The sequence below is a fragment of the Patiria miniata genome, unplaced genomic scaffold (assembly GCF_015706575.1).
Source record: "Patiria miniata isolate m_02_andy unplaced genomic scaffold, ASM1570657v1 HiC_scaffold_15, whole genome shotgun sequence".
Classification (NCBI taxonomy): domain Eukaryota; kingdom Metazoa; phylum Echinodermata; class Asteroidea; order Valvatida; family Asterinidae; genus Patiria; species Patiria miniata.
This window is the reverse complement of record NW_024037053.1, coordinates 5,065,501-5,080,491: the sequence shown is the minus strand read 5'-3', so window position 1 is coordinate 5,080,491 and position 14,991 is coordinate 5,065,501. Positions and strand designations below refer to the sequence as shown.

General features: G+C 40.0%; 1 protein-coding gene across 2 annotated transcripts in view; it reads right to left on the bottom strand.

Annotated features, from left to right (window-relative positions):
- The window catches only part of LOC119722546 (HEAT repeat-containing protein 1-like), a 30,225-nt gene extending 17,597 nt beyond the window's left edge, over positions 1–12,628 (bottom strand). For both annotated transcript variants that reach the window (XM_038192734.1, XM_038192735.1), the window contains exons 1-21: positions 12,505–12,628; positions 10,530–10,695; positions 10,019–10,235; positions 9,565–9,706; positions 8,894–8,995; positions 7,985–8,196; positions 7,572–7,677; positions 7,259–7,344; positions 6,638–6,883; positions 6,156–6,266; positions 5,840–5,957; positions 5,311–5,508; positions 5,028–5,113; positions 4,318–4,529; positions 3,855–3,958; positions 3,485–3,682; positions 2,972–3,179; positions 2,393–2,556; positions 1,921–2,119; positions 1,443–1,630; positions 625–849 (exon numbers count right to left, since the gene is read on the bottom strand). In XM_038192734.1, coding sequence (XP_038048662.1) covers positions 625–849; positions 1,443–1,630; positions 1,921–2,119; positions 2,393–2,556; positions 2,972–3,179; positions 3,485–3,682; positions 3,855–3,958; positions 4,318–4,529; positions 5,028–5,113; positions 5,311–5,508; positions 5,840–5,957; positions 6,156–6,266; positions 6,638–6,883; positions 7,259–7,344; positions 7,572–7,677; positions 7,985–8,196; positions 8,894–8,995; positions 9,565–9,706; positions 10,019–10,235; positions 10,530–10,674 — 3,267 coding nt within the window. In that variant the 5' untranslated portion in view covers positions 10,675–10,695; positions 12,505–12,628. The remainder of the gene's footprint in view (positions 1–624; positions 850–1,442; positions 1,631–1,920; positions 2,120–2,392; positions 2,557–2,971; positions 3,180–3,484; positions 3,683–3,854; positions 3,959–4,317; positions 4,530–5,027; positions 5,114–5,310; positions 5,509–5,839; positions 5,958–6,155; positions 6,267–6,637; positions 6,884–7,258; positions 7,345–7,571; positions 7,678–7,984; positions 8,197–8,893; positions 8,996–9,564; positions 9,707–10,018; positions 10,236–10,529; positions 10,696–12,504) is intronic.
- Between the last annotated feature and the right edge of the window lie 2,363 nt (positions 12,629–14,991).

Genomic DNA, 14,991 nt, shown 5'->3' with positions numbered 1-14,991 from the left:
AAAAAACAAACATCTCTCTCATTTATATGTGAAGTGCTGAATGAGGTTTTTGTTTGTAGCTGGAGTTCCAGAGAGAGCGGTGGTTGAATGTCAAAGAGAACCAGAAATACATTGAAATTTACCCCCCCCCCCCCCACCGCAGGGTAAAACTTGTTGGTTTGAGGTTTTATTCAAACTTGATTTGAGGCATGGCTAGACACACAACTTAAATTTGGCCGCAGATTTAGGTTTTCAAAGCTGAATATACATTTGAATTTCACAGGCTTTCAAACAGACACAAAATTAGGATAAAAATGTGACTTTTGCAAGCTTTCAGGAGTACTTTTCAATGAGATCTAATTTTTTTGGAGTAATGGGACAAAAAAGTAGGAAAAGGTAGAAAAAAGTAGGAAAAGGTAGGAAAAAGTAGAAATTTCAAGAAAAAAATTGAAAAGTAGGAGCAAGGTAAAAAAAAAATAAGAAAAAATAGGAAAAGTAGTTATACTTGAAAGCCTGATTGCAATGAACTTCACTTTGAACAAAATCTGGATAAGAGCAGACTCAAGTCATTAGTGTGCTCTGGAAAGTAATTGGGTTTGGGAAAATATTTGAAGTTAGGGATAATATTAGCATTGCATGTCTTACCTCGTTATGAACTTCAGACATCACTGACAGGACAGCACGTTGTAAATGCCACGGTGTGCTCTCCTTGTTGACAAACACCAACAACCAATTCAAGCATTGGATCTTAGGATGCAGATTCTCGGCTGCGGCACCCTTTCCTTTCTTCTTCTTTCTGGGTGTGGCCGGCGGTTGAGGCTGGTCTACCTTTGCAGCTGAGCTGACATTGGCAAAGTACAATTTCAGGGCCTGGTAAAACAAAAAGTAGGATGCAACTTAAAAAAAAGTGCAAAATGGGATCTTCATGATTGCGTTTTGCCCTTCACCGACGTATTCGTATAAACACTGTACACTCAGTGTTTTCCCGAGTGACTGAGAAACAAATCACAGACTACTCGGGTGGGACTTGAACCCTAGACCTCCTGCTTACTAATGCAGACACCTTACCACTCCACCACTGAGCTTGCTGGGGTCAACTGGCTGGTTCGAATCTGATATAGCAGCGGGTACCACAACTAAACTATGCAATAAATGGGATCTTGTGATATTGAAATGCATGACAATAATGGCCATGACAATGAGACTGATGATGGAACTAATGCTTCTGACACTGTCACAATGCTAATGATGACAGCTGTCATTACAATTCTGGTGACAGATAATGGTGACGGTAGCAACGGCTCCAACAATTAATATAACACTCTTGTGATATATATTATGGAGTATACACTCCAGGACGACCCTTCCGTTTTACAATCGGATGTCGTCATTTCTTGATTCGATCACTGCAAAGAAGTAATCATTTTTCAGTCTAAGCAAACCTTGCTGTTAAGGTTTCCTACCTGTTTCAAGTAGTCAGCATCTGCAATGATTCCATCCCCCTTACTGATGAGGAATTGAGATAGTTGGATGTAGGGCGTCTTGGAATCATCGTCATTCAAATTGGCCAATAAGGATTGAAGACAATGTACAGCGGCTTGTCTGATTGGCTCCAGGTCAGTGGACATCACCACAAGCATGGAGGGGAGAACTGTCAAGCAACAAAGGTTTGATTTAAGTAAATTTTCCATAAATACCAAAAGTTCAAATCGATAGTGCCTGCTGAGTTGATCTAAATTATCTTGCTTTTGAACAAACTATATTAACAGTATACTGGAGACTAAGCCATGTCCAAAACAGGCATCCAGAGCTATGACTAGTCTATTGTCAACCTTTTCCCATGTACTTGTAATGGATTAAGACCTAGCCAAAAGCTCAAGAAAACAGATTCAGACAGAACCTAATGTTAGACGGATACAAACGGAACGTCTTGAATTTCACCTTCTGACTCTTGACCCAACAGTCGGGTCACGACCTCCGAGGTCATGGATGACTCCTTGGTACTGGTCAGGCCGATATGAAGACATCGTGCCAGGTAGAAGACGGACACGGGGTAAAACTGGGTACTTGGCGACTGATGAGGTAGGGTCCAGACAAGACACAGAAAGTTCCAGAGGAGATCCGGTGTGCACAAGTGGTCCTAAAGAATTTGAAACAACAATTCATCATCAAAACTGTTGCTTCATGTTCAGAAGGCTAGTAGTTCAACTCCAAGTTTTCTCCTGCAAATTTTCCAAAAGCTTTGTTTAACAGCATGCACTAAAACTAGCAGTCAGTTTCGTAAATCCTTTCTACAATACCAATGGGACTGCAAGATGTGTCAAGAAGAAGGAATGGAAATGTACTTGCTACATCAAATATAAGTTGACATTGAAAAGTTTCAACGTAGTGAAAAATGTTGTGGAATACTTACCTGTACAACTTTTGTCAAGATATTCTTAAACTCTGGGGCATGTTGAACCTTTTTCTCTTTGACCCCAGCAGCTTGGGTCAAAAGGTCAACCAGATGCAGGAGCCATGTCAGGTAGGAATTGATCGGGTCATCTTTCCATCTGGCAGACGCCCACATCTTTGGCTCTGTGGAATAGAAAACAAAAAAAGAGAGTCTTTCAAGTAATTCATGAAGGAAACAAAATGTTATGATTGAAAGAAAATGAAATTGGCCTTCTGCAAATTGGGTTATATATATGTAAGTGTTAGTCAATTACCTATATTTGTTTTACCACTAAAAACATATCATAGTTTGGAAAATAAGATACACATGGATATACAATCAAAATGCTTTTGTAGTATTGCACAGCTAATTGGGTATGTACACGTGACGGTCTAGCAAAGAAGCAAACATATGCTCAGAGACTTTTATTTATTGATTTTATTGTACTTATTTATTTCTTTCTTTCGAACAATATCCAACAGCACAGAGCCAAAAAAGGGATGCATAAAATATTAATTTACAATAAAATTTACAACAACCTAAACACACTACACTTACGTGACTTGAGCCCTTGCGGCATTTTGATTTCTCCTACAATGCTCTCCAGACACCACAGTGTCGTCTCCACCTGAGACTGATGCATTCTGGGATTGACTCCGCCATGTTGTTGCTTCTGTCTTTGTATCAGTAGATTGCAGAGATGAGCATGCACTTCCGTAGGTAGGTTGTCATGGTTACCACTCAGTCTTGGTAAAGGCTCTCCCGGCTTTTGTTTAAATTTGGTTAAAAAAAATAACTTTTAATGCTTCTAAACATACATAATGAAATTTAGATTTTGAAGTTCTGGGAAATCTGTGCTCACTTACACAATTAAATATGTAATTGTTAATACAAATTTTCCTCTCGTCTAAATGCCCCTAATTTTTTTTTTAAGGTTAGTGCACTTTAAAAAACCCCAAATAGCCTTTGTGTTCAATAATTGTGGAAAAATTTTCAAGCCAAATGACCATGCCACTTTAAAAAAAAAAAGTTTCTGTGCTGATAAAAATAAGACGTTCAAACATAGTAAACCTGGGTGAGGGTGAGGCCTGGGTCCAACATCCTCTTCACATCCTTCTCCAGGAGTTGAAGCAAAATGTCAGCAACCCGCAACTTCTGCACTTGATCCTTGGTATGATGCATGACCCTGAGAAGGAGGAAGTCTAGCAATACATTGTAGAAGGATTGGTGGGCACGAGGTTGATCAGCATAAGACGTGAGGCTGGCAATCTTGAAATAAGAAAGAAGAAACAACTTTTTAAAATGACTGAAATATTAGGTTAGAACAAAACAGTTAAAACTACCTTTGAGACAGAACAATGACAACAGAGACTTGTCTGCCTATTTGAAGGTTGCTTGCCACTAAACAATTTGCATGTAAACACCACAGCCTACATATTACCATTTTCTTCTGCTCATTAGGGCCACACTTTGCCAAGTTGAGAGCCAGGATTTCAATCAAGGAGCTGGTTACTGCGGAGGTATCAAAAGTCTGTCCTTGATAAGCTACAACAACAAAAAAGGAATAGATAGAAAGTAAGAATACTTTCAAGCTCAAAATTTCAACAACAAAAATTTAGCAGATCTTTAAAAATTGAATAGCTTCGCAGCGATAGTGAAGTTGAAATTAGTCTGTCAAATTGTAACTGTGTATGACTTTGAAACCTGAAACTTTGAATCTTTCACTGACATAAACATTATTATTTTGTAGAAACACAAATACTCTTGCCTAACATAAGGTGCAATTAAAGACAAGATTTATGTCAAGAGAGGCATCAATGTCTTGTTTTATGATTTTATTTTCATCTGTGTAATGATTAAGTTTAAGTTTCACTCATCCTGAAAACAACTCGAATGGCACCCACCCTTGCCAATGCCATGGAAAATCCTCAGACCCATCAGCATTGTAGACGTCTTAATGATGTCAATTAATTCCTTAGCTGTCTCAGCAGTCTCTTCGCTTCGGTAGATCATATAGGGTAAGACAAGGGGCACAAGAGATACCTGCTGATCTTTGCTAATATTCCAAAGATGTCCATTCCCAAGAAGCTTCAAGGAGAGTTTGATGGAAGTTAATCTGCAAGACATGTTGAATACAAATAAAGTATCTGTTTTACAAATGCAAATCCCACAAGGCAAACTTTGCCATTTGGCAAAAATCTGATGCTCATGCAAAATACTAGCTCAAAGATCTCAATATAGGTTAAGGTCACGGCTGGGTCATGTAAGATTGTTTGGTGCCTTAGCAGCTTCTTATTTAAAAAAAATAAAATGACAACTCTTAGAACACATAAACTGGTACTTTAAGAACAATTTAATTTAAAAACAAATTAGGGTGGCCTGATGTATTTCGTCCTTAGCAAGGCCTTTTCAGAGGCAAATAACAGAGAAACAAGAAACAAACATGTAGGGGACACACAAGCATGCAGGGTTGGGAGGAGAAACAATAAAGAGGGAGGGGGGGCGACTGGCCAATTAATTTGGCTGAAATTGTTCGGCGACAAAGCATTCAATATTGCAATCAAGTCGTAATCAGAACATAACATTTCTTGGTTCAGTTATCCAAGGAACATACCCTTTACTTGTCTTCATCTTTCCCTTCCGTAGAATACCCGTCAGAATTTCAAACAATTTGTCCTGCGGAAGAAGCTTGCACAATGGCTGCAAATAAACAATGTTTTAAGAAGTGGAGTTTAGATCTAGGTTTATTGCACCAGAAGTGTTAAGCAGAAATCCTGGTTTTGCATTCTCCTGATACTTCTACAAATATTCCAAGGATAGCAAAGCACCATCTACATAGGCCCATTTTAGGAATCAGACTTTCATTACAAGAAATCAAACAAAGTTGTCCTGTTTACTTGGCCAATTTGGAGTGCAGCATTCACCACATGCAGCTTATCGTCTTGTAGACGCTGTAGCAACGACTCGATACAGAACTCCTCCAACGATTCACCCGCTTCAATTCTCTCTCTTAGATGCCGAACTCCTAGAAGTCTTATGTCAGCATTTGCATGGTTCAGACTCAGGATTAGTGTCGTCTTGGTTCCTGATATAGGCTGAGATAAGAATGACAGAAGACATTAGCCGCAGTAATGGAGTGCTGTAGTTTCGTGATCTGGGACCACAGAGTCTAGTTCTTACTGATAGTTCAGCCAGTAAAAGCATGGTGACTGTTTTTTGGGCAAGATATTTTGTCTCTAACTATTTCTCCTAGCTTCAGACATGAACTTCATCCATGTTCATTTTCCACTGACTGGACTCACAGACATTTTGAATGATTTGAACTAAGGATTTTTTTTTTTGCAAATTGGGTTTGGAATGAATCTGGAACTCTAGTCCGAAATGGGTGTAATTGAGGGAACATGTACAATTCAAAGACATGTATACCTGATGCTTGGATGCAGAGACAGACATGGAGACGAGTTCTTGAATGAGTTTCTGATCTTTGGTGTCCATGTCTTGAGACATGACCGATCCAATGGCTACATCCATGGCTTCTGGATACCTGTGATAACAAAAAAATCCAAGAATCAGCGTCTAACAAAATGCTCTTTCTTGACAAAATGGCTTTTAATCAGGGGTCTGAAATTCAGAAGGCAGGAGCTCGGAGTGTACACCCAAGACAAAGCCAAGGCTCATACACCTCCCCCCCCCCCTCCTAATCTCTTAGACAAAGCTTTCTACTTGTTTACAGACAGCCTACCTTCTTTCCAAAGCTGCAACAACAGATGACACTCTCTCCTTCAAACTCATCACCAACGACGTCCGTTTCCCAAGTTCTTTTCTCACATTCACATACTCTTTTAGAAGCATCCTTAAAGGAACACACAGAAAGTAACGTCACAAGAATGTCTAGCGATAATGCATCACACAATGATAGTTTATTCATTTTAAAAATCATTAACAGCGGGCAAGCTTTTGACTGTTCTTTGACGCGATTTGGCAAAGAGATTGTGATGTCACTAAAAAACAAAGATAAAAAATGATGGAAATAATTAAGTATCAAAATCAAGCCCTAAACACCTTGACGTTCATTGACCAATACATCATGAAATCACTTAGTAACATAGCAACTTGAAATTTTGCTCGAGAGCAGAATGCAATGTCAGGGTTTGTTGAGTATCTTTATACAGTTTGCTCAAACAACAAACAAACTACAACTGAATCAACCTTCTTGGGCCTTACTTTGCCATTTCCTTTCTCAAGCTGGCCTCAAGCTGAACTCTGGATAAGATTCCCTCCAGCATGGCTGAGTATATATTGCCTTCCTCCTCCCCCATGTTATCCTGGTGCTCCTCTGCTTCACTGTGCATTGTTGCACTGATGAGCCTAGTGAGAAACAGCTTCAACAGAGGGGTTGAGTTTGCTGCCTGTGACAGCAGCTCCAATGCACTCAGTGTACTGGTAAAAGTACACAGTTTCTTGAAGGCACTGTTTTCATTTGAGAAAACAATTAAGAAGTCATTCACAATCTTGACTTGCAAAGATCAAATCACAAAGGTCAATTGGTTAAAGATTTGTGACATTTAAAAAGTCGTCTTAAAACAAAATAGGTTACATACAGTCAAACGTCAGGTATAAAAGTGGGTTTTCAATTTTTTGCAAGACATTTTTAGGTATACAAGAACAGTATTCACACCTACATAGTGCATCTGCAATTTTTTTTAAATGCCTGAAACCCGTGTTTTACAGGAAAACTTAAATACACGGAAAGTAGCTTTGGAATTATCTTTAAATTCTAAAGGAGCTTGAAAGCACTGTCAAGTATTGTTTTAGTAAAAATTACAGAACGGTTTATGAAAATACCTCTCTGGAAATTCTTGGACAGGTTGAGTATGGCAGAGGATAGCAACGCAAGATAATCCTTCCACGGCCAAGGTAGGAGTCAGATGCTAAAAAGGAAGGGGGGAAAACAAGAAACTTGCATTTCAACGTTTTGAAAAACTTTAACTGACAGTGCTGTGAATGTCAGGCTTGTGTAAATGTGCCCATGTAGATGTAATTGTTGAAGATCTAGACAATAACCCTTCTACAGAAATTCTGATGTAGCCCAACGGTATTGTTCCTGATTGTATGTGGCCCCCTGTATGAACAATGCAAAGACTGGATATCAACGTACCTTACATATACTTCTGATGATAGGATCTACTAGATCCATCTTCATCTTGACTTTAATAGCAAGCTGACAGGTGATCATGTAGCTAGATGCCTGGTAGTCTGCAAACCTAAGAACAAATTTCACAAACTCAGTTAAGCTTAACCCTTCAACACCCTTCAAAAGCCATCAAAAGATTTTTAGAGGATTTTGAAAGATTGAGGAAGATGTCACTTGAAAATTCCATCAAGTAATCAGAAGGTCATAGGCTCAGGTCTCTCCCGAGTAAGCCTTGTTCAGTTTTCTTGCAAGCCTTCGGACTTGAAGGTCATTGTGTTGTCCTTTTATAGGACATTGGTTAGTCTTTTGTGAGTCTTGCAATTGGTAGAATAAGTTGTTCGTCTCTGGTCCCAGCAATACTGAGTCACTCAACCTACTTGGATTTCAGACCCTTCAAGACATAAGGAAGGATCCCAGACAGGAGCTTCTCATTCACATGTTTGGCAAACTCAATCGCCCCAACGACAGCTGAGCAGTAGAAACATGTTACGACTCGCAGCAACGAGTCAGCTGAGCTAGAGGGCGCTTCACCATCCGTAGACGAAGGGTCATCATAATCAGGTGAGTGGGTGGTTACTCGTTTATGAGCCTAAACAAAACACACACAATGTTCGAATTCTGTTATTCATGCAAACCAGACTGGGACCTTGAACGCAGAAAAAAACATGCAAAATAAAACAAAGCCAACTTTACTCACTCTCTGGCTGACAAAAGTCTCTAAAATTGTCATGAGGCATCACTAGCCCAGCTTGAGGTCTCCGTTCAAATTTTAAATGAGACTTTTCTTCAACATTTTGCACCTGAGAGTGATGCAAAGTGATTTCAATTTGAAGCTCAAGACTGGACTGGATCATGTCCAACTTGTTGAGAAGACTGGCCCTCCGGTAGTCTGCTGGCATGACAATGGAGAATGTGTAGACATAGACACTAGGTACCAGATGTTTATTTGGACAGTTGACTGATGCAGGACTGGTTGTTTCATGTGCCAGTCTATTTTCTGGTTTTGCATGTTTTTACTATCTTAAGTTTTGGGAGTCTCGTACACAGTATTGAGAGTCCCACATTTTCAGACTAGATGCAAACCTGAAAACAAAGTTATAAAAAAAACCGGATCATTTATGAAACCTACGGGTAACTTATGTTAACCTTGTAGACCAACAAGCATCTGAGCCTCTGCAGTTTGCTAGATAGAGCTTTTCTCTTAACTGCAACACTAATATAATTGTCATTTCAATAAAACAAGAAGATGTCTTGTTAGGATTTGTTTCTTCTTTAGTTGATTTTACCTTAATGGCTGATAGCACAAGCTCACACACAAACCGAAGGAAGCCTGGATCTTTGTAGCACTGGTTGATGACAGTTGTCCTTGACAAAGGCACACCAGGAGTCTACGGTGGGCAAACAAATATTAAGGTATTTTGATGTATCTATGAATAAACATCAACTTCTGACTATCCCCTTCAACAAGTAAGAATGGAAAGAATTTAGTATCCAAATTCCACTTCAGCAGTTGTGTACAAAGTTTATGGAGAGTCAAGTAGATTTTCAAAGTATTTCCTAACAAAATTGGAAATGTTTCTCAGTCCCAGATTCATGTCTTTTCAACATTTTTGCGATGATTGACCTTCATTGTGATGACATGTGATGAAAAAAGTGGCGTCAGGATGCAGTTCATTCTTTCCGTAAGAATTGTTTGAGTTCTAATCTTGTTGGTAATAAACCCAGGTGTCGAATTGATTTTCTTCAAATTAAAAGCAGAACCAAGCATTAGTTTGGTTTACCCCACAGATTGAACCAATTTTTACAAAAGATGTACAAGGAGTAAAAGGAACGGGACCTACAAGGTCCGAAGACATAGAATTTTGTGAAGTTTACAAAAGAGAATTTCTGACCCCTTCTATATTCTCTGACTACATTTTGTCATTACACGATGCAACCATGACCTTTGACCTCATACCTGTATGGGTTGAAGCCAGTGCCACTTGTTAGTATCTTCCTGCAGATTCAGCAGCTGAACCACACGGACAAAGATCTTGGTGTCGTGGTACGGGATGACACATGCCAGTAAGTCGTCAACGTTGTACTCGTGAATGGAAAATCTACGGAAGAAATACATGAGGGAACCACTGAGAAAAAACACTTTAGAAAACTTAAGTTTGTCAATGAATTTGCTGAGTTTACAAACCAGAAGATTGGAATGTTCAAGGGTCAATCATCAAATAATTCACAAGTCTTGTCAAAGGTCATCCAGTCCCAAGTTAAGTCAGAAGCTATTCTGACTGGTTAACAAAGGAATTCCTTTTGCTATTGTTCATCCACTATTACCTTTGACCAGATTGTGATGTAATTTTGATGGACTCGATTGTAATACTGTCATCTAAATCAATCCTCGATCAACTCTGTATATTAACCTGTGAATGAGCCACTCCGTGGCTTTCTGCGCCGGCTTTAACAAGAAGAATGGTGACAGTCGCAGCAAGAACCGTCGAATCTTACGATCAAGCCGGGCATTGACTTCCTGGGTCTGGATGGAACGCTCAAGCGACTTTGAGGCTTCGTCAAATAGGGTATTTTCAAACTCTTGAAAGGTAGGATCAATGTTTTCCAATTCTTGGAGACCATTCACACCTGATACATAAGAAGAGAAAAGTAATGGAAAAGTAACAATGAAACGAATGAATCACTCTTTATAAAAAAACGACTGCCACATTTCCATGCCCTCAGGCTTCAAATCTTCAAAGTGCAAATTGACACAGGAACAGGCAGATTAATCAAATTGTCGGTCTTCAACATTAAACCATTTTAAATCAATTTCTAATCTCTAAAAATGTACTTAAATGTTTGTCACTGAGATGTAATATATAAGAAGCATATTTCTGCGTCAAAGTCATTAGAGAGAAATTTAAAATAAGTTAATCTTACCTAAAGCATAGAAGGTTTCTCGATCTAATGTGGCAGCTTCCTTTGAATCAAAGAGCAGCGATTTACGGTGCTTGTCATGAGTTACAGTGCCAGCCCGACCTTGTGGCAAAGCAAGACGTTTCAGTTGCTGAGCTAAAGACGTCATCTTCAGTGGCCAAGAAGAATTCTGCCAAGTCAAGAATGAGTGTTAATTCAAAAACTTGATAGGCCCTAAATTATGTTGGTGATAAAAATATTTTGGCCCAGCTGGGCCAGGCTTAACTCGTTACTTGCCAACCAAAACTTTATTAATCTAGCCAAACACGACAAACAAACAGGGCTGTAAACTAGTGGGCTCTCTTTATTCTTTGGTTTTTCTTGAGTCTTGAGTCTTGAGTGGTGAAATCCTTATTCAGCTAGTCAGCTTTACTCGGATGGTGCAGAAGTGACGTCACAGGCAAAGTGCATAATTAAGGGAAGTAAATAGGTGGCCACCAAACAGTGCAGGACGACGACAACGATGAACAATGAATTAGGGTGCATTAAAAACATACTTCTTGTGATGGAGTAATTGCAGAATACCCCGCCACTCGGAAATTTACCCCTAAAATCACTGGCTACGAGGTTGGAATCACTGCAAAAGAAACAATTCAAGTCCATTGCCAGCTACGCGGATACTGAGTGGAGGTCCATTATTTGAGAACGAAGCAACACAAAATGAATGGGAGTTGCTGAAAAAAATTCTAAGTCCAAACCAACCACCCTGTTGGCGGCTACGAGGCTACGGAGTGGGAGTCCCCTTGAATATGCTTGAGAACGAAGCAACACAAAAGGAATGGGAGTTGCTGAAAAAATTCTAAGTCCAAACCAACTACCCTGTTGGCGGCTACGCGGTCACGAAGTGGGAGTGCAATGGAGCATGACGCATAGTACATACAAGTAGCGCTGAGAATGTTTATTGACGTCAATGACCTCGTAGCCGGCTACGAGGTGGATAGATCGAGTGGGGGGGGGGGGTATTCTGCAATTGTGCCCTTGTGATGAACTAGAGAAGAGACGTGAGCCTACAGGTAGCCTCATTCCTCTGATAGCTGGAAAAGTGGAAGGGCGGCTTTCTGGAAACTGGTTATAGATGGTGACAGCATAGCCCCATAAATGTGGCCTATTTACTGGACTGCCTCCGTAAACATAGGCCACATATCCACATGTACAAAAATCGTGTCGACGGAGCCAAATTTTGATTTTCACATTTAGGCTTAGTTTGTAGGTTTTTTTTGCTTTAGAAGCATACTCACCCTCTTTACAGGCTAATCAGAAAGTGCTGCCTTTTTCAGATGTATATTTTTCGTGAAATTTCCAGATTCATTTTTACACGTTTGCGTATCAAAATTTCAACATGAAATTTCACAAAAAATATACATCTGAAAAAGGCAGCACTTTCTGATTAGCCTGTAAAGAGGGTGAGTATGCTTCTAAAGCAAAAAAAACCTACAAACTAAGCCTAAATGTGAAAATCAAAATTTGGCTCCGTCGACACGATTTTTGTACATGTGGATGTGTGGCCTATGTTTACGGAGGCAGTCCAGTAAATAGGCCACATTTATGGGGCTAGGTAACTCCAGCTAGAGGCAGTCCAGTAAATAGGCCACATTTATGGGGCTAGTGACAGCAGAGCAGCTGTGATCGTGGGTAGTTTCAATTTAAAAGAGCCACTTACAACCCTGTTTGTAATTCTAACATGTTTTCAGTAACAACATCTGAACATGCGATATGCCATGTATGTCTAGGCTATAGCTGATAGCATGGGCCCTAGTTGAATGTTGGGATCAGGCTCCCTAGCTAGCGCTATAGCCCTAGGCTTAATGACTTGCGTCGTGTCCGAAAACTAGGCACCGCAATAAAATTCGTTCTTTTCAAACAGCTATTTATACAAATGTATTAAAAAAGTTATTTGCAAGTCTGCGATCTTCTGTTTACTACTGACAACAATACTTACAAAATGTTAAGCAGTTGAATGGTTAGGAAATGAGAAACTATCTCACTCCCCACATGCCGAATTGTGGCAGGACCATGTGTCTGAATTGATCAGGTCCCATGACTAGGAACCTCATTATTTCGTTGTATTATTAGGGAGTATTTTTAAAGAAGGCTGGGAACCAATCAATGAGCGAGTGAACCCGCAAGAGGGCGCTATTCAAATAGACTCCACATGCCGTCTTCGTCTAGTACCTGATGCGGATCTGGGGGGGGGGGGCAACCCCTAAAAGAAAAATGACAAATATGACACAATATGACTTGAGTCCCCTTGGGTAAATGATTTGACTCGAGTCACTGCGAGCAAATGACGGGACTCGACTGGTCAGAAACAGATAGAAGCCTTGCTAACTGTTACTTAGTGATACAAATTACTGTCTCTCTTGTCCTTATTTGTTACATAGTGTTCAATATTCTTGACTCGAATTGACTCGACTCGACTCAACTCGAGTCGCTTCTTTAACATGACTCGAGTACCAAAAATCAGTGACTCGTTGCAACTCTGCCGTCTTTGTAACGGTTAACTTTAGTGTCTTGCTGCAAAGCAACTTAAATTTCACAGGTAAGTGAAACTTCAACAATCTCTGACATCCCTTTTCATAAATCTTGAGTTTACGTATCCAAGAGAGAAATTCTACGTCTGCTTTTTTTCTAAGTGCAAAAAAAAAAGAATCCTTTTGAAATGCGCCCAAAAATATGAAAATATTTTGCTGACAAACTTGAAGTTGTGTACGGGAGTTGAGATAATATAATGAAGATTTATCAGAATTTTTCCCATTAATTTTCCGAGATATGTTAAAGCGCACCACGTTGGGGACCGGGAACACTCGGTTGATTCTGTGCCTAATTTCCGGACGCGACTCAGTGTTTTTGAAAGTTGGCCTTTGCCGCTTGCGGCACTGTTGACGTCACACGCCCAGCTTTTGCGTGATCTTGGCATCTCTACACACGGACATCTTGAAGATTTTCCAATCAGCATCGTTGATTACTTGGCTGTAATCCCTTACTTGTTACTGAAGCACTACGCCTTGTGAACGACCCTCACCCAAGGAATTGACAAAAAAGTTTCGAACTTTAATCGAAACTTGAAGTCACCAGCCAAACTCTCACGAGACTCGGTCCCTAAAGACGTGCGACCGGCGTGCAACATATTAATTACGTCACACAGAGTTTCTCATTAATTCAAGCAATTATTATGAGGATCTGAAATTCACGTGTAACAGCCTCACGAACCGGCCAATTAGCTGTAGGTGATCAGCGTCGGCCGAAGATAATTCAAGATAATTCACCTCCCTCAAGAGTTCCTAAACCGATCAGCAAACAACATCTGCAGCTCATTATTGAATTCAAACCGCAATCTGCATCGTATAATTTTTTTACACCAAACAGTCAACGACTCATTGTCTCAAAATACCCTTCCCAATTATTTTTAAATTAATTTAATGTTTTCATCTCCTCTACTTGTCTAACTCCCTCTCCCACCCCTCCCTTTGTAATTATCTCCTCTCTAATAGCACAATAATCCGACACGTGAAAAAAACAGGCTTGACTCGTGCTCGTGAATTTAAATAGTAGTCATGAATTGTTTATTATAGATTATTGAACTCTATATCCTGTATTGATCATGCATCGTGTTCATGCATCGGTTTGGATATAATACATCGATCTGTTTGGATATATATCGATCAGTAAGGCCAACAAAAAAGTCTCCGGTTTCTGGTATGCGCGCGCGTCGCCGTAGCCATGCGCGTCGGCAAAATGAAAATGTTTGGGTTTTTTTCAATAAAAGATGATGTCTCAAAACCGCCAAAACTCACTGGTTTGACTGGAATCCTGCTGCTGCACAATTTTAACGTGTTTTTAGATTGGGTTATGGTCGAGAATAAGCTTTATGTGGCCTCTCTGGACTCTCATATATTTGTACTAAGTTTAGTCGGGCACCATTTGCAGTCATCAGTCGAAATTTGAAGCAAAAAAGTCAGGTAAAAAAAAAAACCGCGTCGCCACACCACTGTTTGGACAAGCTCCATACCAGAAACCGGAGACCTTTTTCTTTGGCCTAAGGTTTTCGGTTTATATTGTTACGTTATTCGTGTTCAACGATGATTTGTTTCCAATACTGCATGCACTCTTGCCATTGCCTCAAAGGCAGTACAGTTGAGGGCGCACTGGCTCCTCTCCAATCACAAAATCGGATGATCTTCACCGAATAATTAGTACAGCAGAAGGATCTAAGGAGACAGCCCTCATTTGCACTCGTGAGCAGACTCGAGCTACATCTACTGGCGAAGTTGTGGCATCATTTTGATATGGCTGATGCAAGACGAATCACATTGCTTCGACCGCATATACTGCTACTCGTCTATTGTCTATCAATTTGGTTCTACCAACCAGGTAGGAAAATGACTGGATTAGAAACAGGCCAATCCTGTCACGCTATCAATTCTAT